At 42.3% G+C, this 25,106-nt stretch overlaps 1 protein-coding gene and 1 pseudogene across 7 annotated transcripts in view; one reads left to right on the forward strand and one right to left on the reverse strand.

Annotated features, from left to right (window-relative positions):
• Positions 1-762: 762 nt before the first annotated feature.
• The window catches only part of Efhb (EF hand domain family, member B), a 65,291-nt gene continuing 40,947 nt past the window's right edge, over positions 763-25,106 (reverse strand). For 2 of the 7 annotated variants that reach the window (XM_011246352.2, XM_017317378.2), the window contains exons 6-10: positions 24,594-24,748; positions 16,182-16,389; positions 4,154-4,366; positions 3,465-3,646; positions 763-1,838 (exon numbers count right to left, since the gene is read on the reverse strand). In XM_011246352.2, the coding sequence (XP_011244654.1) occupies positions 1,665-1,838; positions 3,465-3,646; positions 4,154-4,366; positions 16,182-16,389; positions 24,594-24,748 (932 nt within the window). In that variant the 3' untranslated portion in view covers positions 763-1,664. Of the gene's footprint in view, positions 1,839-1,900; positions 3,647-4,153; positions 4,367-16,181; positions 16,428-24,593; positions 24,749-25,106 lie in introns of those variants that run through there. The other 5 variants (XM_011246351.2, XM_017317379.1, XM_006523983.3 and 2 more) reach the window with 5 other exon arrangements.
• Gm51426 lies at positions 14,866-14,959 on the forward strand (annotated as a pseudogene).

Below are 25,106 nucleotides of genomic sequence, written 5' to 3' on the forward strand. Positions count from 1 at the left end.
AAAAATATACATATGTAACAATACCTAATGGGAAAGAGGTCATAAATTGGAAAGACAGTAGGGGAGAAAGGAAAGGGAGAAATAATGTAATTATATTACAATCTGAAAGGCAATTTGAAATAAATAGATGCACTTCTAATGCAGACCTTTGAGGTAGGATTACACATGTCCTTTATCCAGATCTTGAGGCAGGAAGACACACCTTTAACCTAGGCCACACCTTCGGTTGAAAGTCTATGTAAGAAAATGGAAGAAGGAAACCTTTGCTCTTTGCCTGCTCTCCCTTGCATTTCTAGCAAGTCCTTTCCTCTCCTGACAATGCAGCCTAATTCTTCAGGGTTTCAAGCGTACACTGAAATAGATAGCATGAACACTGAAAACTAGCTGAGACATCCTGCCTTGTAGACTGAGCAACTACTAGATTCTTGGACTTTCTGTGCCTAGCCAGTCACTGTTGGATTAGTTGGACTGCAGCCTGTCAGTCATTCCAGTAAGTCCTCTTTCTGTATATATGGATAGATTATAAAAGTTGTTGCTCTAGAGAACTCTGACTTGTACACCAGAATCTTCCCAATTATGGAACTTTCACAGTGAGAACTGTGAGTTGAGGGAGGGGGGGAGGGAGGGAGGGAGGGAGGGAGGGAGGGAGGGAGGGAGGGAGGGAGGAGAGACCAGTACCATTGGCCTGTTTTCTTTGTATTGAGCGATGAAGCACAATATAGACAACTTCCTCTGACACGTGTGGCCAGGTGGTTGGACAGATGAGCAATACACATATACGCAGTTGTGTGACCTGATAAATTCTTAACTCCTGGGGCAGGACTGAAGGTGGTAGATTCTGGTGTTTTACTTGATAGAATGATCTCACCACATCTCATAACAAGCTACCAATTAATCTAGTACTGGAGAGAGAGGCTCACGCCTGACCTCTGTGGCCTGTGAGGGGCAGACTCTAGCACACCACTGTGTACTGTTTGGCTACTACACTTCTGTGGGTTTTCTGTAGTTCTTAAATTTCTCCAAAATATTTTTTCTGTTTTTGTTTTTGAAACAGGGTTTCACTTGGTAGCCTAGGCTTAGCCAGGAAGTTACTTATGTAGCCCAGGGTGGTCTTGAATTAACAGCAATCATTCAGATTGCATCTATAGTCAGGAAGCAGAGAGAGGTGGAAAAATGGTAAGAAAATAGTAAGCTAGTGGCCATTATGCAATTGTTGGGTCTTAAGACTACTTCCTACATCCTGCTTTTTCAATAACCTGCTTCTCTTAGGAGTCCTGGAGACCAAAGGCACCCTAAGAAACCATCTTTTCATATCAGAGCTGAAATACAGTAACAAAGCATTAGAGGCAAAATAGTATGAACTTGGGATCACAAAACAACCAAATCTCAGAGGTGCTAATATGGGTGGTGTCCTCAGGCCTGCCAAACATTACTAACTTTCATCATCATTCTAAGCTCTGACCACTGCGAAGCAGGAGGCTCCTACATCACTCTTCAATTTCTTCAAGGCTTTCGAATTCACAAGAAGATGAAGTCATATCCACAGGCATAGGAGTTAAACCAAAGTAACGACCAAGTTCCAACACACAGCAAAACCAGGACATTTTAGATGAATATAGATTTAATCTGCTTTGCTTAAATGTGTAAGTTCCCAAAAATATCAATCACATGGCCGTTTTACACTTGACGAGGTCTGCATGCAGTAGCTCATCTAGAACGTTCCTGATAGTTTCAACACAAACTTCTCCTCGCTGGTGTTTTTTTGAAGCAAGATTCCACACATTTTCGAATTCTTCCTTAGAAAGCTTGACTCCAATGTTAGTTAATATATCTGAAATCTAGAAACAATGAATTTAAGTCCAGAACAAGATTTATGTTTTTAATTTTGTATTTTAAAAATTAAGTACATAAAATAAAATATATATTTTAAAAAGCTTTTTAACATTTAATATGGCAGTCACTGGTCCTCCACAAAAGTACATGTGTTCACATATGCATATGTGCCCATACATATGAAATTAGTAGATATCAAAGTTGTAGTACTTTTCAGGCATTGTGGGAGTGCATTCCTGTAGCTCCAGCACTTGGGAGGCTAAAGCAGGAATGTTGAAGTTCAAAGCCAGCCTGGGCTACATAGTGAGTTTGAGATAAGCCTGTACTGTAGAGTGAGACCTTTTCTCATTCTTATTTATTTTTATTTTTAAATACAAACAAAGGTACGAAGGTGCTGGCTGCCAAGACCTTAATTTGATTCTCTAATCCCACATAATAGAAGGAGAGAACCAACTCCCTCAAGGTGTCCTCTGACATCCACACATACTCAGGCATACATGAAATACATAGGCACATGTGCACACACACATAAATAAATTATATTTTTTAAAATGTAACTCCCAAAATAAAAATTCAGTAAATGTAAGTGAAGAAAAGCAGGTGGACATCGTCATCTGTGCTTGTCATCACTTGGGAGGCAGAGGCAGAAAGATGCTCTTGAGTTGAAGGCCTACTTGGCCTACATAGTGAGACCCTGTTTGAAGGGGGAAAGAATTATATAATATACTGAGGGAAGAAAAAGAAAAAAAACTTTGAAGCACATTACAACCAAACTAAGTATCATTCATCAAGAATCCTATATTCGGGCTAGAGAGATGGCTCAGTGGTTAAGAGCACTGACTGCTCTTCCAGAGGTCCTGAGTTTAATTCCCAGTAACCACATGGTGGCTCACAACCATATGTAATGGGATCTGATGCCCTCTTCTGGTGTGTCTGAAGACAGCTATCATGTACTCACATACATAAAATAATTAAATAAATCTAAAAATTTAAAAAGATAAGAATCCTATATTCTGAAAAGTCAAAACTGATAGTCATGGCCTGGGGCTGGGGCTAGGGCTGGGGCTTACCTCAAAAAGCTCTTGCCTATCATGCACAAACCCTGGATTTGATCTCCAGCACCACAAGTGCCAGGCACATACCTACACTCAGGAGGTGGAGGTGAGAGGATCAGAAGTTCAAAACCAGCCTCAGCCATGCAGCTGATTCAGAGGCTGGCCTGGACTACACAAGATGATGATAAAAATGATGATGATGATAAATGTTGTGCATCAGATTAGAAGCAATATGTAATCTCTGAACTCAGTAGGAGGAATCAAGAGGATCGTGACTTCAAATTCAGCCCGGGCTACCTAGCAAAGCTCAGTCTCAAAATAAAACAAGTCAATACGACACTAGTCAAGTATGTCTGTTCATGTCTGCAATCCCAATGCTTTGGGAAGCCGAGACAGAAAAGCCACCAAGCCCTGTAGGCCAGTGTGGGCTGGGCTGCACAGTGAGTACCAGGCCAGAGCGGGGTAAGCAGTGGATGCCATCTCGAAAAAACAAAATTAAAAGACAACAGCAACAACCGTGGTCACAAAAATAATAGTGATCATTGCCAAGTCCAAGGTTGGAGGTGATCTCTGTACCTCTTCCTTTGACCTTGTCTTGAAGAAGTCTCTCTCAAATACACCTTTCTGGGAGAAGATGGAGGGGTGCAGCAGAGAGTAAGCATTGCCTTCGTCACCGTAGTTATTCATGTCACTGACTCGACGAATCCGGGGAGCAGAGATGTCAGATCGAATGGTTGGAACACCGAATATGGGGTGACCTAGGTCATCAATGAGGGAGACAAAGACATCCTGAAACCCAGCTGTAGAACAGCAGCCATGAGCCACACTTGGCCACAGACCCCTTGAAATGTAGCTAGCCTAACAATGTGCTTGCATAAAATCCAAACACTGCATAAAAAGAAGAGTGTAGCCAAACACAGCAGTATTCACCTTGGTTCCAAGGAAATGGTGGGCTGAAGGCCAGAGAATAATACTTGAACACAGACATCCAAGTTGAGCTTAGGAAAGCATTCAACATTCTCATCCATGACTGTCTCAGTTTTATTAATATAGAATTGCTTTTGAACTTGGGCCATCGTCAAGAGGTCGGTCAAACTTACCCGTGAGACCTCGGGGTGCTTACAATACACAGTTAAACATAAGGCCTTGAGAAACTCTAGAGTCAGATGCAGAGAGCAACTAGGGACGCTGCAAGAGCACACTAGGAACACTGCCCTTCCAGATGTGCAAATCGATTAACTGGACAAGGGATGAGGCATGCTTACACATGGAGGGGACAGCTCCAACCACAGCGTTGATCTCAGAAGACGTTGTCTTATACTGGTGAGAAACTTTGTCACCTGGTCTCTGGATTGTCCGGAGAGTCTCTTCTGAACTTCCTGGTTCTTTGGGGACAATGTCTTCAGGATTTATCAGGAGACTTGGTTCAGCTTCTCCCATGCTAGTATCAGTAACGTTTTCACAGTCTGGTTTTTTACCTTTAAGAAAAACCCAAAGGAGGAGACAAGAAAGCACAGGAAGATGTCAGTTCTTGGTGCCTGGTGCTCTGTAACAAGCTGGATTATTTGCTTCAGTAGGTAAAGGCACTGGCCACTTGCCACCAAGCCTGACAACCTACATTAGAGCCCTGGGAGCCACATGGTAGAATAAACTGACTCCCTCAAATTATCCTCTGACCTTCACATGCACGCCATGACATGTTCAACCCCATACACGCACACACACTCTAATAACAGCAATAATAGTGATAATGGTAATAATAAATGCAATGGTTTTTAAGGATGGATTTCCTTTGTAGCGTCTTCCTATCGGTGGAAATGAGCACTCACGAAGCACGTTCCCAGAGCCAATACTCCACTGTGGAACAGCAAGCTCAGGCCAATGTCAGATGTGACCCCAATATGGCCTCACATCTCTTTCTGCTGCTCCATTTACTTTCTACCACAGAAATCTTTCCAGTCTGAGAACCAAAACTAGAGAACTCTCTCTTTTTTTTTCTTTCAATGCCACAGTAGAACCCAGAACCTCATGAAAGCTAGATACGTGCTCCACCGCTCAACTGACTCCTCTGTTCTCTCTTTAACTCAAGCTTAACCTCCAGTTAGCTTGAACTACACCGATTTCCCTAAGACTGAGCCCTAGGTGAAGATGAAAGACACAGTTGGAATCAAAATTCCACACATGAGCTGGGGAGATGGCTCAGTAAAGGTACTTGCCACCAAGCCTAATGACATGCTGGAGAGAGAGACTTGGCTGCTGTATGTTGTCCTCTGATCTCCACGGACGTACTGTGACACACATTGTGAGCACACACACACAGAGTAAGTGTTAAAAGAAACTATTTTTTAGATTTGTTTTTATGGGTTTTGGGGTTTGGGGAGCTTTGTAGTTTTGCGGAGGAGGTTGTCACTGGTTTTTGTTTGTTTAGTTGGTTTGTTTGGTTTGGTTTTGTGTCTATGTATGTGTCTGGACATCAGATGTGTGGCTGGTGCTGTCAGAAAACAAAAGAGGCATCAGATCCCCCAGAACTGAAGTTCCAGATGATTGTGAGCCACCATGTGGATGCTGGGAATCCTGGGTCCTCTTCGTGAGCAACACCACCAAACTATCTTTCCAACTGCAGTATGAAAAAGTTAAAAAGATAATCCCACATTTACTCGGATTAGGAAGGCAGAGTATGGCCCATCCAGAGAAGAGATAAGAACATACTGTGAGCTGCCCCGCCTCCACCCCACCTCTCTGCTTCTCTTAGTAACTTCCTACAAATTAGTGAGCACAGAAAAGCCCAGGGCTGTGGGTGGCTCAGCGGAAGCATGTGGTGCAGTTAGCACCTGAGACCAAGCCCACTGCCAAAGGGTGAGACAAATGTGAGGTAGAATTGAAATAGCAGAGTGACTTTGTGAGTCAGTCACTTCAGACTTCCCTTCAACGCGCTAGCTATTCCACAGACACCACTTGAGGGCGCTGTGATGTTTTCACAGCCAGAGAAGAATGCTGGGTAATGCACGCAGGGGTTGTAAATGAGAGCTCCAAGGAACTGTACCCCACGGATCTACAATATGGGGGGCTGCCTTGCCTTGAAAGGTACAGAGCCTCTACCCAGACAGCCCGGTAAAAGAGAGACAAGAAGACAGGCAGACAGACAGACACCTTTAAAGGCAGAAAACTGCACGGTTTGAAAAGTCGTTGGCCATAAAACTGAAAGGTGGTCTTAACTGTACTTTCCTCTGTGAAATCCAGCCGTGAGTCAAAATGTGGCATACAAAAATGAGGGCATGGTGGTACAGACCTATAATCCCAGCACTAGGCGGCTGGGGGGGGGGGGCGGGGACAGGGATGGGGAAGAGGAGGGCAAATTCTAAAACAGACTGGAATAAATAACAACAAACCTTGACTCAAAAACAAAACTATAAAACAAGAAAAAGAAAGGAGGGAGAAGGAGGGAGGGAGGGAAACACACACACACCCAAAAAATCAGAGCCTCTATGAACCAACCAGCCACCACCTTAAATATGTGCCCTAAAATCTAGATAATAAAATCCTCAAGAACTCTACTGATGGCAGAGGAAGAGGAAGCAGGAGGACCATGATGTGCAGTGGCAACCTTGGCTGCTCAACTATCTCCCACCACCCTCCCACTGCCTGCCCCCAAAGAACTCCATTGAAAGCATTGTTCCAGGTGGCAAAGGCCTGTGAGACTAAAGCAGGAGTACTGTGAGTCTAGGGTTAAGTCTGGACAGCAAAGGCAGGCCTTGTCTCAAAGAAAAGGGGGAGAAAGGAGGAAGGGAAAGAGGGGAGGGGAAGGAAAGGAGAGGAGAAAGGGAGGGGAGAGAGAAGGAACGAAGGATGAGAGAAGAGAGGGAAGAAGAGAGGGAGGGAGGGAGGGAGGGAGGGAGGGAGGGAGGGAGGGAGGGAGGGAGGGAGGGAGGGAGGGAGGGAGGGAAGAGAGGAAAGAAGGAAGGATCAAATACCAGGAATAAGTGAATAAATTGGGCCTTATGGAGCATACTGAGGAGCCCTGGCAGGAGGATCCAGCATGGACCACAAAATGCATCTCTGACTCAAAAAACAAAACAAGAGACCAGATGTAAGAGTACATGAACTCAGGAGATGAAAAAAGGAATTGCAATGCAAATAATAATAATGATGATGATAATATAAAAAATAAAGGAACTGCTTGGTTTGAAAACAATCCTCTACTTTCTATTACCATGTGTTGTACCAAGAAATGTGGCTCATATTTATATTCCTAGCACTTGAGGATCAGAGTCAAGAGGGTTGTCACATGTTTGGGGGCCAGCCTGGGCTACAAAGTGAGAATATGTCTTAAATTAAATTAATTTAAATTTAAAAAATAAAAAGGTCAGAGAGATGTGTGAGCCATCAGGTAAAGGTGCTTGTCTCCAGGCCTGACCACAGTTCTATCCCTAGGACCCACATGAGAAAATGAGAGGCAACTACCCAGAGTTGTCCACTGAACCATATACACATGCGCACACATAAAGACAACAAAATTATAATGAAAAACATCAAAAAGGGAAAGAAAAGAAAAAAATGTTGCCCCTCTATTTCTGAGAGGGTGGAAACAACTGTGTTTGGTGAGATATTGGCAAGTGAGAAAATGATCCATAGCATTCTCCATGACTGAAGAGGAAGGTGTCCCGTACAGAAAGGGTCCACTCACCAAGAAAGGCAAAATGGGAGAGGGGGGGTAGTTTTAGCCTTACAGAATGACAGGCCAATCCAAGTGTACTGGCTGGTTTTGTGTAAACTTGACACGAGCTGGAGTTATCACAGAGAAAGAGCTTCAGTTGGGGAAGTGCCTCCATGAGATCCAACTGTAAGGCATTTTCTCAATTAGTGATCAAGGGGGAAAGGTCCCTTGTGGGTGGTGCCATCTCTGGGCTGGTTTGTCTTGAGTTCTATAAGAGACTGAGCAAGCCAGTAATGAACATCCCTCCATGGCTTTTGCATCAGCTCCTGCTTTCTGACCTGCTTGAGTTCCAGTCCTGACTTCCTTTGGTGATGAACAGAGGTATGGAAGTGTAAGCCGAATAAACCCTTTCCTCCCCAACTTGCTTCTTGGTCATGATGTTTGTGCAGGAATAGAGACCCTGACTAAGACACCAATGAATAAAAGTAGAAATAGCAGCATCATTACTTTTAGAGGAGAGACATTCTAGAGGGGAAATTTTAAAATGTCAGTAAGTTTTCTCAAAGTTAATCCCAGCAACCAGGTGTTAAAAATGGAAGCCAAAGCAACATTGTTATTTACCATACAACCTGTAACCTCCAAACTCAGTCTCTAGGGCCTCCTAACCTTAGATGATAAAACTGTACATTTAGGAGGGGGAAAAAAAGCAATCATTTAGAAAAGCAAGGGAAAACAAACCTGTTCCCGAGACATTAGAAACAGAAAGCTTTTGAGGAATGATATTCAGAAAATGACCTATATTGCTTTTAAAATACCTGGAAAGAAGCTAAATTTCAGAGTGAAGGAGGTTTAGGAAATCCGAACCACATAAAGAAATTAGGCAAAACTGAAGATAGACTTGTACAAACCACAAAAGAATCTGCTCACTCCAGAGAAAATTGAAGGCTAAATTTTTGTTTGGTTTTGTTTGTTTGAAGCTAGGGTCTCAGTTAGCCCAGGCTAGCCTTAAACTCACTATGTATCTTACATCCCAAATAGTAGGGATGTAAGTGTATTTCACCCGGCTAGGCTTTGATTTGCTTTTGTGTTTGTTGTGACAGGTTTCCCACGAATCCCTGACTGGCCAGGAATCACCATCCTATCAGACCGGTCTCAAACTTACAGCTATCTTCCTACTTCTGCCTCCCAAGTGCTAAGGTCACAGGCACACGGCACCACACTAGTTCTGAAAACTACATTAAACAATAAAAATGGTTCACTGATAGTTATTTTGAACACAGGTTGGGCAGAACCATGTGGCCTTGGACCTCTTCTACCCGTCTGGTAGCTAAATGGTTAATATAAACTGATGTGATAATATTAAAAGCCTGAGCAAAGGGGCTGGTGAGATGGCTCAGTGGGTAAGAGCACCCGACTGCTCTTCCGAAGGTCCGAAGTTCAAATCCCAGCAACCACATGGTGGCTCACAACCATCCGTAACGAGATCTGACTCCCTCTTCTGGAGTGTCTGAAGACAGCTACAGTGTACTTACATATAATAAATAAATAAATCTGTTAAAAAAAAAAAAAAAAGCCTGAGCAAAGAAACAAAAAGAAACTCCCTCCCTTGGGTCCTGTGGCAGCTGATCACAAAGGCTGTGTATCACTAATGCTGTCCAGGCCAAACCTGCTCTCAGTCAAATGCTGTAGATCTGAGCACTGACTGCAGTATAGCAACAACAGAACCTCTAAGGGACAGGGAAGCTTTGCAGAGCTCCGTCCATGTCTTAGATCAGAGCAAGGGACATGGTTCCGATTACCAATGATAAATCTCTGAATAGATGCTGACACACTTCACCTCTACAAGCCAGCTCAGAGAAATTTAAAAAGTAGCCAAAGCTAAAATAATTGAAGCAAGAAAGAGGATGCTGGAGAGATGTTCAGCAGTTGACAATACTTTTATTGTTCAGAGGATCCAGGTTCAATACCATGGAACCTACATGGAACCTTATAACCAACCATCTGTAACTTCAGTTCCACGGTGACCTCAAGGTCACCAGGCAAGTACATGATGCACATGCACACAGGCAGGCAAAACACTTACACATAAAACAAATCTAAAAAGAATGTTTAAGCAAGAAATAAAAAGTAGCTGGGCGTGGTAGGGTTTGACTATAATCCCAACACTTGAGAGGCCAAGGCAGGAGGATTACTGCTAGTTCAAGATCAAAGCTAGACTGCCCTATATAGTGAAATTCTGCCTTTAAAAAATAACAAAATCTACGGGCTGACTGGAGAGATGGCTCAGTGGTTAAGAGCACTGACTGTTAAGAGCACTGACTGTTCTTCCAAAGGTCCTGAGTTCAATTCCCAGCAACCACATGGTGGCTCACAACCATCTGCAATGTGATCTGATGCCCTTTTCTGGTGTGTCTGAAGACAACTAAAACAAAAACCACAAGAGATTGTAGAGATGTCTCAGGGGTTAAGAGTCTGTAGTCTTACAAAGGATGTGGTTCACTTCCCTTTCTTCCCATTACCACATCAGAAGAGTCATCTGCCTGTAACTCCAATTCCTGAGGTCCCCACACCCTCTTAGGAACTCCAAGAGTGCTTTGAACATACACCTATATGAAGATGTGCACATATACACATAATTTAAAATAAAAGTGAATTTTTAAAAACATCCCAAATTTATCCAAGAAAGAAGAAAGAAGGGACAAGGGGAGGAGGTCAGGGGGACAGGCATAGTCACATATGTGTGCAATTCCAGCACTCAGGAGGTAGCAGCAGAAAAGTCAGGAGGTCTGAGTTGCCACAGCTACATAGAATGTTTGGGACAAACATGGGCTATGAGAAACTTTGCCTCAAAAGACACAGACAGGGCAGAAGGAGGAGGAAAAAAGGCAGAAGAGAGAAGATATGAAAGAAATACTTTCAAATATTTGATGAAAAAAGATTAATTCTCTTCATAAGCCAAGTATGCCAGAGCAGACCTATACTCCACTTCCTCCTATACTCGGGAGGCTGACTTCTATGCCAACAGGAACAGTAGAGAGAGACTGTAACAAAACATAAATAAATAATCAAAAAGTGGGGGAGAATAGATATATACCTCTAATCCATGCACGTGGGAGCCAAAACCAGAAATATCATTAGAAAGTTCATGGGCTAGCCTGTTCTAGAACTGAGTTTCAAACCATCAAGGGCTACATTTAGGAAACCTTATCTCAAAACAAACAAAACAAAACATACCTATATGGTTTTAGTGGTGCAAGAAGATAACATATAAATATGAAAATACTGTAATCTAAAGATCACCAGGCCTATCTTGCCGAAAGCAGTCTATAGATTCAATGCAATCCCCATCAAAATTCCAACTCAATTTTTCATAGAGTTAGAAAGAGCAATTCTCTAATTCATTTGGAATAACAAAAAACCCAGGATAGCAAAAACTATTCTCAACAATAAAAGAACTTCTGGGGGAATCACCATCCCTGACCTCAAGCTGTACTACAGAGCAATAGTGATAAAAACTGCATGGTATTGGTACAGAGCCAGGCAGGGTGATCAATGGAGTAGAACTGAAGATCCAGAAATGAACCCACAAGCCTATGGTCACTTGATCTTTGACAAAGGAGCTAAAACCATCCAGTGAAAAAAATGACAGCATTCTCAATAAATAATACAGGTTCAACTGGCAGTCAACAAGTAGAAGAAGGCAAATTGATCCATTCTTATCTCCCTGTACAAAGTTCAAGTCCAAGTGGATCAAGGACCTCCACATAAAACCAGATACACTGAAACTAACAGAAAAGAAAGTGGGGAAAAGCCTCAGACATGGGCACAGGGGGAAAGTTCCTGAACAGAACACCAATGGCTTATGCTCTAAGATCAACAATCGACAAATGGAACCTCATAAAACTGCAAAGCTTCTGTACCGCAAAGGACATTGTCAATAGGGCAAAATAGCAACCAACAGATTGGGAAAAGATCTTTACCAATGCTGCATCTGATAGAGGGCTAATATCAAATACATACAAAGAACTCAAGAAGATAGATTCCAGAAAACCAAATAACCCTATTAAAAAATGGGGAACAGAGCTAAACAGAGAATTCTCAACTGGGGAAACTGAGGGAAAGGTTGAGAAGCATCTAGAGATTTGTTCAACATCCTTAGTCATCAGGATAATGCAAATCAAAACAACCCTGAGATTCTACCTCACACCAGTCAGAATGGCTAAGATCAAAAACTCAGGTGACAGCAGATGCTGACTAGGATGTGGAGGAAGAGGAACACTCCTCCACTGCTGGTGGGATTGCAAGCTGGTACAACCACTCTGGAAATCAATTTGGCTGTTCCTCAGAAAATTGGACGTAGTACTACCTGAGGACCCAGCAATACCATTCCTGGGCATATACCCAGAAGATGCTCCAACACGTAAAAAGGACACATGCTCTACTATGTTCATAGCAGCCTTATTTATAATAGCTAGAAGCTGGAAAGAACCCAGATGTCCTCAACAGAGGAATGGATACAGAAAATGTGGTACATTTACACAATAGAATACTACTCAGCTATTAAAACCAATGGCTTCATGAAATTCACAGACAAATGGATGGAACTAGAAAATATCCTGAGTGAGGTAACTCAGTCACAAAAGAACACACATGGTATGTACTCACTGATAAGTGGATATTAGTCCAAACGTTCGGAATACCCAAGACTCAATTCACAGAGCATATGAAGCCCAAGAAGAAAAACCAAAGTGTAGATGCTTCAGTCCTTCTTAGAAGGGGGAGTAAAATACTCACAGGAGGAAATATAAAGACAAAGTGTAAAGCAGAGACTAAAGAAAAGCCCATCCAGAGACTGCCCCACCTGGGGATCCATCCCATATACAGTCACCAAACCCGGATTCTATCGTGGATGCCAGGAAGTGCTTACTGATGGGAGCCTGATGTAGCTGTCTCCTGAGAGGCTCTGCCAGTGCCTGACAAATACAGAGGTGGATGCTCACAGCCAACCATTGGACTTAGCGTGGGATCCCCGATGGAGGAGTTGCAGAAGGGACTGAAGGAGCTGAGGAGGTTTGCAACCCCAAGGGGGGAGCAACAGTGTCAACAGGCCAGAAACCTCCCCTCTCAAATTCCCAGGGACTGGACCACCAACTAAAGTGTACATGGGGAGGGACCTATGGCTCCAGCTGTGTATGTCGCAGAGGATGGCCTTGTTGGACATGACTGGGAGGAGCAGCCCTTGGGTCTGAGGGTGTTCTGTGCCCCAGTGTAGGGGAAAGCCAAGGTGGGAAGACAAGTGGGTGGATGTGTTGGGGAGCACCCTCATAGAGGCAGGAGGAGGGGGGATGGGATTGGAGGTTTCTGAAGGGGAGACCTAGGAAAGGGAAAACATTTGAAACGTAAATAAAGAAAATATCCAATAAAAAAAAAAAAATCACAAGGCCTGATAACACAGAACTGTAATCCCAGAAACTCAGGCTGAATCAGGAAGATTACAAATCCTGCCTGAGTTACTTAGTAAATCGAGGCAAGTTAGTGAGACTCTCTCAAAATAAAAAGTAAAAAGGAGAATGGGGATTAACTCAGTGACAGAGTGCTTGCCTACTCTGTAGAAGGCTCTAGATTCAATCCCCAGTACCACAAAAAGATCAAAGTTAAGACTATAATGTTAGCTATGTGGTGGTAGCACATACCTTTAACCCCAGCACTCAAGAAGCAGAGGCAGACAGATCTCTTGTGAGTTCGAGAACAGCCTGGCCTTCACAGCTAGCTCTAGGATAACAAGGCTACACAAAGAAACCCTGTTTTGAAAAAACAAACAAACAAAAGACTATAACATTTTATTTTTGTGGAATTTTGGGTTTTGTGTGACTTGGTTTGGGACATTTTTGAGACACGGTCTCTATATAGCTCAGAACAGCCTCAAACTCATAATCCTCCTGCCTCTTGCTTCCTCAGTGTCGGGAAAACTATGTTGGGAAAACATAACTATGTTCCACCACACTTAATTTTTTATGCGAAAAAATTATTTATTTTTATGTTGTTGTATGTATATTTCTGCATATGTCTATGCATCACATGCATGCCTGATCCCTGTGGATACCAGAAAAGGATGTCAGCTGCCCTAGAACTGGAGTTAGAAAGTTTTAAGCCTATAAGTGCTGGAAATTGAACTCAGCTCTTCTATAAAAGCATCCAGGGTTCTTAAGCACTGAACCATCTCTCCTGCCCCTACATAAAAATTTAAAAATCAAATATTCTTAATTTCTTGTGTTTTCTTAAGATTTCTGTCTTCCTGCCCCACCTGAGGATCCATCCGATAAACAACCACCAAAACCATATACTATTACAGATGCCAACAAGAGCTTGCTGACAGGAGCCTGATATAGCTGTCTCCTGAGAGGCTCTGCCAGTGCCTGACAAATACAGAAGTGGATGCTCACAGCCATCCATTGGATGGAGCAGAGAGTCCCCAATTAAGGAGCTAGAGAAAGTACCCAAGGTGCTGAAGGGGTCTGCAGCCCCATAGGAAGAACAACGATATGAACTAACCAGTACACCCAGAGCTCCCTGGCACTAAACCACCAATCAAAGAAAACCCATAGTGGGACTCATGGCTCTAGCTGTATATGTAGCAAAGGATGGCCTAGTCGGTCATCAATGGGACGAGAGGCCCTTGGTCCTATGAAAGTTCTATGCCCCATTATAAGAGACTGCCAGGGCCAGGAGGCAGGAGTGGATGTGTTGGGGAGTAGCGGGGTGGAAGGATAGGGGATTTGAAATATAAAGAAAATATCTAATTTTTTTTAAAAAGGGAAAAAAATTTATGTCTTCATGGCACACCAGAAGATGGCATCAGATCCCATTACAGATGGTTGTGAGCTACCATGTGGTTGCTGGGAATTGAACTCAGTACCTCTGGAAGAGCAGTCTGTGCTATTAACCACTGATCCATCTCTCCAGCCCCATATTCTTAATTTCTTAAATATAGAGATGTGACTAAGATGGGATTTTTCAAACCCCTTTATGAGGAGCTATTGAGTTTTGAGATTCTAGGTAATTTACTTTGAATTTATAAATTCATAGTCCCAATATCAAATAATACAAGACCAGACATTGCAAAGTAAGCCTCTGGTTGGGAAAGGAGAGGTTAGCGGGAATACGAGGGTGAACAAAAGGGTAATAGGCAATTATCATTAAATACATTATTATCATGTACGGAAAGTCACAATGAAGCTCATTACTGAGTATAACTAACATACCCTAATTTTAAAACTTTTTTATAAAGTTTCCTCTGCAGCCGTCAGGTTCCCCTCTTCATGCCTCCAATGTAGAATGGCTGCAAACAGCAGCATTCCTAGGAATGCATACAGCCTGTTGTTTATGTGATCTGCCCTAAGGGACCATCAGGAGAGTTTTCCAGAAGATAGGCATCCCTGATATCCTGCTGTCTCCAATCTAGGTTCAAGACATGGATGTGGGGTACCTTTAGGAAGTCCAAGGGCACAGTGGCCCTGGTTCAGATACCTCGGCACCATTTCTCTCTGTACTAAGTTGAAGAATCAGAACCTTGTGGCTGAAGGCCTATTCAGGGCCATGTCCACATTTTCTGGCTACCAGATCATCCCCGTGTGAAGGAAGTGAGATTTCGCCAAGTTTAATGCAGTTGAATTCGAAGTCATAGCAGCTGAGAAGGGATCTCCCAAGGCTGAAGAGTCAAATCTATCCCGAGTTGCTGTCCCTGGACAAGTGGCTTGTCTGTACTCATGAGTGCTGCTTAAAGTTGCACCCCAACAACCATGTTCATTAACAAATCTCACACATAATTAATGGGGAGAGTTTCATTGTTGCCCTGCCCCTCAGCCATGTATTTCCATATCCCTGCATGGGATCAAATTCATTCCTTCCATTCCATACACAGCCTCTGCATAAGCAAACCTGTATGTATTCTGTCCAGTTCCCTTTATGTTGCTGTGATAAATATCATGATCAGAAACAACGTGAAGGGGAAAGGGTTTATTTGGCTTACCTACCCCAGGTCTCAGTTCGCCATGAGGGAAGTTTTTGCATGAACTGAAGCAAAAATGGATCCAGATACTATGGAGGAACATGGTTAACTGTTTTCTCTCACTCAAACAAAAGACTTATTATTTTTATTTATGTGTATGTGTGGGGAGCTGCATAAGTTTAAGCATATCACATTTATGCAGATACCTATGGAGGCCAGAAGGCAGTGAATTCCCTGGAACTAGAGTTATGTGAAGCTGTGAGCCATCTAATGTGAAAACTGGGAATTGAACCTAGCTCCTCTGCAAGAGCAGTAAATACTCTTAATCACTGAGCCATCTCTCCAGCCCCTCATATAGCTTTCTTATACAGCCCAGATCCGCCTATCAAAGGGATGGTGCTGCCCACACTGGGCTGGGTCCTCTTATATGAATCATCATTCAAGACAATCTCTCACAGAATCTCATCTGGGCAATCCTCCTGGTAAGACTCCCTCAGATGTCCCTGGGCTATGTTGAATTGACTGTTGAAGCTAACCAGGATATATAATATTAAAGTTAGTTGAAATCCTAAAAACTATTGAAATATAAAAATCTACTTAAAAATTCAGCAAGCTGTCAAGAATGAAATACCTTTAACAACGACCCTCTTCTCATGCTCTTTGAGAGGTATTCTGTCTTTCCAGTTAAGGAAATTGGCAAATTCCAGGTAGTTGATCAAGCCATCCTGGTCCACGTCACAGTAGTCAAACAGATGGTCCAGGAGCATCTTGTCTAGATGCAGGTTGGCTTGGACACAAGCTTCATGAAGTTCTGCTCTGTCAATCACCCCATCTCCCTTCTGCCAACCAGGAAGCAAAGGTAAGATGAGTGTAGGCTCTGATAAAAATAAAAATAAATAGCTCTAGCAAATGCACTCAGCAAATTTCCACTTCCACTAAGAGTAATCAAATATTATATGTGTAAAGCAAGAGTTATTCTCATTGAGTCAATTTGATGGACACACTTTATAGTTTGTGATCCTGGGATAAGCAGAATACACTCAGAACCTTTTTGTTATTGGTCCTGGAGACTGAATCCAGACCCTTGCACATACTTAACATGTGTGAGCTGTGCTCACAACCCCTACTTTTTTTAATCCCCCTTTTCTTCTCCAGTTTTATTTTATTCATTCATTCACTCATTTTGGTATCTTATTGTTGCCTTGAGGCAATATCTCATGTAGTCCGGCCAGCATCAAGATCAGCCATATAACTGAGAATGGCCTTGAATGATGGTCCTTGTATCTCTACCTCCCAGGTGCTGGGATGGCAGGCTTGTTCTCAAACATCCAGCTTCATCATACGCTTTAAGCCACACTGTTTGCACTGAGATGTAACCAGCATAGTCATAAAACATGCTTGGCATTTCTGTTGAGCAATGTTGTGCATATCTCACAGCTCATTACAATTCTTCATGCCGACAGAGTTTTTAAACACCTTCTGTGTCTCACCGGGGCAATAAATGGTCCTCTACATCACTGTTTACTAATGAGGAAAATAGAGATGAGATTACAATGCAAAGTGTAAGGAAGTCTAGTTTGTTTGCTGCCACTCCCACTAGCAAGAGAAAGAAGCTGCCAACCCTTCAAGTCTACCCCTATTGTGACAGTGTTAGGATTCATTCTTCCAAAGAAGGAAGGACACCCTCTCCCCAGTCTCCTTTAACATAATAGTTAAAGACAGATGTTCCTCCACTAAGTGTTATTGGAGGGAAATTGATGGGAGAGTAAAGAAAAATTTGGTTCATTTGGGAGATGGGGGAGGGGGCAGAGAATTAGTGTCTGCTAAGGAAGAAAGTTATTAACTAGGACATCTTAACCACTCAGCCACTGGTGCCTTCCTTCAAGCCAGCCTTAGATGCACTCAGAGATGATGCTGAGGAACTATAGATTTTATCTCATGCCTCTACTCCTGGTGGTGGGTTGGTGCTTTGGGCAGTGAAATCTAGATACTATAGGTAAGCTCTGAACTTGGCATATAGATCAAGAGTAGAGTGCTTTCTTCACATATGGGAGGTCCTGACTTCTATCTCCAGCACTAAAAGAAAATTAAATTAAAGAGAAAAATGAATATATGACTGTGTTGGCCCCTTAGGGAGACTTAGAGGAGATAATCTGTCAAGAGAAACTACTTATGGATGAATGAATGAATCATTGAGTATTATTGGAGCTATAGATGGCCAGAGTTGAATTCATAATGCCGCTGAAAGTTAAACCCCTGCAGAAACGACCCAATGAGATAGACCCAGTGAACTGTAAGTAAATCAACGTGGCCCTGGAGAAGTTCCCTGTGCCTTCTATTGTTAACATATATTACCTTGACAATTGAGGTATAAATGGCCTGGACTAATGTGAACTCCTTTAAGTCTCTATGGCAAGCCCAAGTCAACCAAAAACCAAAAACCTGATACCGTGCCAGGAAAACAATGTGGAAGCTATGGCAGAATCAGAAAGTCCAGAAAGCTGAAATAGATGCTGTCAATAACGACAACTTTTCTGCCTAATACAAGGCTTGTCTCTACTTTTTCTTTAAACTCCAAATAACCATCATGCCACTCAAAGTCCAAGGAAAGCCAATCATGGGGTAGGAGGCTGTCAGGGAGCATGGCTTAGAACTGGCTTCATGAATTACAGGGACAATAATAGCTAATAGCCAAAATCACCAGTCACAACTGTGAGTCCCTCTGAGCTCTCATCTGTCCTACCCAGTGCTGTGCTATGTTATTCAACGAATGGCTCTCCAGAAGGTGTAGTATAAAGAAGTCCTGATATCATTTTTTAGGGGAACTGTTGTTTCGCCCATTTGCTGTTCTTTGGGTCGTGGTTTTCTAGACAGGGTCTCACCCAGGCTACCCTCTAACATGAATCTTCCTGCCTCTGGCTCCCAAATGTTGAGACTTCGGTACATATGGTCACACTCCTGGGGAAGCCTGATTTGTAACAGATGCTATTCTCTTTTCTTCAGTGGGGCTATTTTGAAGCCACCGAGGTGATATCACCAGGGTTGCAATTTTACTAGTACACTCTCTCAAGCCAGTTGTAGCGTAATGCTGTCATTCAAATTTACTGTTATCATCTCCAGATTCTAAGTTTCCTAAACAGAAAAGTCTACACATTATCCAAAAGGATGCTTAATGGACAACAGGCACTCAAGGAGTAATAGAATTAATCTTATAAGCTAAGAATATTCATTTAGGAAACCACAGTTTGTTTGATTTGTTTTAATTCTTTTTCTATGAAACTGAATCTGGGCATTAAACAGCTTTGGATTCCACTGCACTAGATCCACTGCCTTCTCAGTAAAATGTCCCTTAGGGATGGCAAACACTACACTGTACAGATTAAAAGGTGATGGTTTAAAAGATACATCAGGGCTGGTGAGATGGCTCAGCAGGTAAGAGCACCCGACTGCTCTTCCGAAGGTCCTGAGTTCAAATCCCAGCAACCACATGGTGGCTCACAACCATCCGTAACAAGATCTGACTCCCTCTTCTGGTGTGTCTGAAGACAGCTACAGTGTACTTACATATAATAAATAAATAAATCTTTAAAAAAAAAAAAAAGATACATCAGCATTAAACAATGTGCAGTGATGTGATTTCATCATAAGGAGCTTGCCTGGTGGCTTACATGGATAATCAGCAACTATTAAGAGGACTGTATTTCTTACAACTGCATTCAATGTGAACTTTTAAAAAGCAAAGGACTATGCATCCTAGCAGAAGCCATAGTTAGGGTTTCCACTGATAAGACGAAAGACCATGACCAAAAGGCAACTTGAAGAGGAAAGGGTTAATCTGGCTTACGCTTCCATATGACTGTTCAACTTTAAAGAAAGTTAGGACAGTAACTCAAGGTCAGGAACCTTCTTGAAGCTGATGCAGAGGCCACTGAGGGGTGCGCTTACTGGCTTGTTCCCATGCCTTGCTCAGCCTGCTTTCTTTCTTTTATTTTTTTTTTAATTAAGTATTTTCCTCATTTACATTTCCAATGCTATCCCAAAAGTCCCCCATACCCACCTCCACAATCCCTTACCCACCCACTCCCCCTCTTTGGCCCTGGCGTTCCCCTGTACTGGGGCATATAAAGCTTGCAAGTCCAATGGGCCTCTCTTTGCAGTGATGGCCAGCTAGGACATCTTTTGATACATATGCAGCTAGAGACAAGAGCTCCGGGGTACTGGTTAGTTCATATTGTTGTTCCACCTATAGGGTTGCAGTTCCCTTTAGCTCCTTGGGTACTTTCTCTAGCTCCTCCATTGGGGGCCATGTGACCCATCCAATAGCTGACTGTGAGCATCCACTTCTGTGTTTGCTAAGTCCCGGCATAGTCTCACAAGAGACAGCTATATCTGGGTCATTTCAGCAAAATCTTGTTAGTGTATGCAATGGTGTCAGCGTTTGGAAGCTGATTATGGGATGGATCCCTGGATATGGCAATCACTAAATGGTCCATCATTTCGTCACAGCTCCAAATTTTGTCTCTGTAACTCCTTCCATGGGTGTTTTGTTCCCATTTCTAAGAAGGGGCAAAGTGTCCACACTTTGGTCTTCGTTATTCTTGAGTTTCATGCGTTTAGCAAATTGTATCTTATATCTTGGGTATCCTGAGTTTCTGGGCTAATATCCACTTATCAGTGAGTACATATTGTGTGAGTTCCTTTGTGATTGGGTTACCTCACTCAGGATGATGCCCTCCAGGTCCATCCATTTGCCTAGGAATTTCATAAATTCATTCTTTTTAATAGCTGAGTAGTACTCCATTGTGTAAATGTACCACATTTTCTGTATCCATTCCTCTGTTGAGGGTCATCTGGGTTCTTTCCAGCTTCTGGCTATTATAAATAAGTCAGCCTGCTTTCTTATAGGACCCAGGACCACCGGCCCACCATGGTACCAGCCACAATGGGCGGGGCCCTTCCACATCAATTGCTAATTAAGGAAATGTCCTATATCTTATGGAGGCATTTTCTCAATTGAGGTTCCCATCTCTCAGATATTTCTAGCTTGTGTCAAGTTAAAATAAGACTAGCCAGGACAGCAGATTCTGTTATTCATGTTCATGAGCTGTTTAGAACGGACTGAAATAGAGCCGGAGTATAGGTTTTTGGCTAAGAACTTGTCTAATAGGTATGACACCTGAGTTTCATCCCAATACTACCATAAGAACATTAAATAATTACAACAGATTCAAGTCTAGTATAATAGTACATGCCTGCAATTTCAATTTGGGAAGTAGAAACAGAAGACTCATAATCCAAGGGTAACCTGTGTTAAATGTAATCCCATTGTACTGGCTGTTTTTGTGTGTCAATTTGACACAAGCTGGAGTTATCACAGAGAAAGGAGCTTCAGTTGAGGAAATGCCTCCATGAGATCCAGCTATGAGACATTTTCTCAACTAGTAATCAAGGGTGGGAGGGCCCATTGTGGGTGGTGCCATCCGTGAGCTGGTAGTCCTGGGTTCTATTAGTCATCAGGGAAATGCAAATCAAAACAACCCTGAGATTCCACCTCACACCAGTCAGTATGGCTAAGATCAAAAATTCAGGTGACAGCAGATGCTGGCGAGGATGTGGAGAAAGAGGAACACTCCTCCATTGTTGGTGGGATTGCAAGCTGGTACAACCACTCTGGAAATCAGTTTGGCCGTTCCTCAGAAAATTGGACATAGTACTACTGGAAGAACCAGCAATACCACTCCTGGGCATATATCCAGAAGATGCTTCAACAAGTAATAAGGACACATGTTCCACTATGTTCATAGCAGCCTTATTTATAGTAGCCAGAAGCTGGAAAGAACCCAGATGTCCCTCAACAGAGGAATGGATACAGAAAACATGGTACATTTACACAATGGGGTACTACTCAGCTATTAAAAACAATGGATTTATGAAATTCTTAGACAAATAGATGGATCTGGAGGATATCATCCTGAGTGAGGTAACTCAATCACAAAAGAACACACATGATATGCACTCACTGATAAGTGGATATGAGCCCTGAAACTTAGAATACCCAAGATACAATTTGCAAAACACATGAAATTCAAGAAGAAGGAAGACCAAAGTATGGATATTTCAATCCTTCTTAGAATGGGGAACAAAATACCCATGGAAGGAGTTACAGAGACAAAGTGTAGAGCAGAGACTGAAGTTAACTACAGCTACCCAGTAGTTTCATTAAAAACCAAATCATCAAGTATGTTTTCTCCTTTTTTTAATTTAAAGGATGTATATGTGCCCATGTGAGGGAATGTGCAAGTTGGATGCAGGTGCTCAGTGAGCCAAGAACACGGCATCAGATTGATGCCCTGGAGCTGGAGGTACAAAGTAATTGTGAGGCACCTATTGCAGGTCCTGGAAAGTGAAGTCAGGTCTTCTATAAAAACCACAGAGCAATCTTTCCAGCCCCACTTACATTTTCTTTTCTTCCCCTCACCCTTTTCTGTCTGTCTGTTCTTGTGTTTGTCTGAGACACGGTCTAAGTTGCCCTAGCTGTCCTGGGACTTGCTATATAGACAGCCTGACCTCAAACTCACCTGAGATCTGCCTGTGCCTGCCTACCCAGTCCTGGGATTAGAGGTGTGGGCTGCTATCTTGACTCACTTCTACCTCCATTTTTTTAAATGCTTTTGGGGGGGAAATGCCGCTGAGCAGTGGTGGCTTATAGATATTTGTTGTCTTCTATGTAGTCATCATAACTTCCTTAAGGAGAGTCAGGGACAGCCCTAAACAGCCCTCAAAACCTTGATTCTCCTGCCTCAGCCATGGAATACTATGATTCGTGTTCAACGTGTATGCCTAGAATTAATACAAACTTAAGTGATATGCTTTTTTGATAATGAGAAGTGTTTTTACCCATTAGCACACACTTAACACAATTCCCATGCCTAAAACTAAGGCAGTTGTTCTTAAATAACTTAGCAAGTAAGTCATAGACATTTTAAATTAATTTTTAAAATAAAAAGGGTGAGGTAATAACTTTTCAAACATCATGTTCAATACAGGATTGAAGGTGGGAATATTTCTTTTTTCTCATTTTTAAATTATTCTCTTTTTTTTCTCTTTCTCTTTCTCTTCCTCTCACCTAAAGATGGTGGTTTCTGGGTGGAGCTCGGTAGTAGAGTCAGTACTGAGAGGGTGGGAAGAAAGGGAAGAGAGAGGAAAAAGGGGTAGAAAGAGAGAGGAAGAGAGACAGGTGCAAGGCAGATGTGTTGCCACCTGCTTGGGAGGTAGGAAGACTCAGAATTCAATGTCAATCTGAGAGGTGCAGTGAAGGTCTCTCTCTCTCTCACTCACTCTCGCTCTTTCTCTCTCACACACACACACTCGATATCTTATAGCTTGACAAGATATATGTACTTAGGAAATTACATAGTACATTAAGTATCTGGAGAAGAGAAGATTAATGTACAACTAAGATTTTTAAGGTTTTCTAAAGGCCTTTAAGGTTTATTTTTTTTCCCTTGTGGTCTTGATACAAATCTTAGTTTGACCTTATTCATATCTCAGAAAACTAAGCTGTACCATGATTTATATTCTTCTGTAATTCTTCTGTAATGGTTTATATTCTTCTGTAATTCTTCCCTAGATTCTTCTGTATCTATTGCAAACTTGTGACTATCTCTATTAACTTCTTTTTATCTTGATAATGTATATAAATACTCTTTAAATTTTTGCTTGTTTAATTTTGAATAAAAGCTAAATTCATAATTTAAAATGACTATCATACTCTGTATCCGCACACATTCTGAGCATGTATTGATATTAAATTCACTCTAAAATGGTTGGTAGGTCTATCCAAAGAGCTCTGTGAGTAAAGGAACTCTCTTGCCAGACCTGGTGCCTGAGTTCAATCCCTGGATCCTACAAGAATAACCATCATTTTAAATACACTTTAAATGGTTTCTAAACTGCCTAGAAAACCAGGTACACTGAGGCATAAAAGGGAGTAGAGGAAAATCAAAGCAAAGTAATAATGGAAAAAATTTAAATGCTCAAGAAGTCGACACTGAAATTATTCAATGGGCTCTGAGCTTCCTAGAGAGGAGGGCAAAAATTGCACATTCAAGGAACTGGGGGTGTGCTAGGCAGTGATGGCACATGCCTTTAATCCCAGCACTTGGGAGGCAGAGGCAGAGGCAGGTGGATTTCTGAGTTCAAGGTCAGCCTGTACTACAGAGTGAGTTCCAGGACAGCCAGGACTACACAGAGAAACCCTGTCTCAAAAAAAAAAAAAAAAAAAAACAACAACAACAAAAAAAAAGAAAGAAAGAAATGGGGGTGCAGCTCAGAGGACATCATGTATAAATTCCTGGGTTCAATCCCCAACACCAAAACTAAATGAATAAATTATATTTACAGTAGTTTAAAAATTAATTGAGCTTGGCCTAGAGGTGCAGTTCAATTGACACGATGTTTGGGTAGTACACACAAAGCCAGTGGCTAGATTCCAAGAACCAAGATATGTGGCACAGGCCTTTAATCCTGGCATTTGAGAGGAAGAAGCAAAGGACAGAAAGTGCTACGCAGTGGGTGGGGAGCCTGCCTAGACTACAAAAGACCCTATCTCTAAATAGATAGATAGATAGATAGATAGATAGATAGATAGATAGATAGATAGATAGGTACCAACTGATTTTGCACCTTTTAGATAGATACTAGCCCCCACTCTCCAAGGCAATAGCATTCTATGAATGAATTCACTGAAGGTACAATGTATTCTTAGGTATAAGAATGTCCACTGTTCCCCAGAGATCCAGAGAGCTACACTTGCTCTTGCTCTCAGAACACTGAGATTTCATCAGTTCTGCTTATGTGTAGTCACTGACCATGCTTCAAACCTCTCAGTCATGGCTGTGTTTCAAGGAAACATCACTTTAAAAGACATGTAATGAGCTGCGTATGACCCATAGTTTGCTGAACCACCCTCCCCCCACATCTGCACCAGTCTGCTGAGATTCCTCTGTGCATCACAATCCCCTTGCTCTGTGAGACTACTGGCCTTGTCATAGTGCCTGAAAGCCACCTGCAAAGTGTCAAAGTTCTGGTGATTAAATTTCTTCAAGTGGTGGCGAGCAGCTGCAACCACGGCTCTCTGGTGGTCCTTCCCACGAAGATATTCATCTGGGCTTCTATAATGGATGAGATCGCCAGCTCCTATTGAAGAAAAAGGGAGTCTTGTATGTGAATTTGAAATATGGCCATGGAGTTTTAAGAGAGAGACAGAGGCAGAGAGACCTAGCAACCTCTAGGAATGAACAAACAAAACAATTATATCTGATGCTCCCCACTACAAGGTCTCATGTAGCCCAGGCTGGCCTCATTGAACTCATGGTAATCTTTTCAATCTCCTAAATGCTGGGATTACCAGTGTGGACAACATGCTCACCCAGTGATACTATTATGCAGAATGTTTCTCTGTAGAAAACGGCGAATAAAGCAATTGACTCTTTTAAAAAGTTCTGTAGCTACTTGTATTCTAATTCTGTGTCCCCCAAATTAGTTTGCACGAGAG

The sequence above is a fragment of the Mus musculus genome, chromosome 17 (assembly GCF_000001635.26).
Source record: "Mus musculus strain C57BL/6J chromosome 17, GRCm38.p6 C57BL/6J".
NCBI classification, from domain to species: Eukaryota; Metazoa; Chordata; class Mammalia; order Rodentia; family Muridae; genus Mus; species Mus musculus.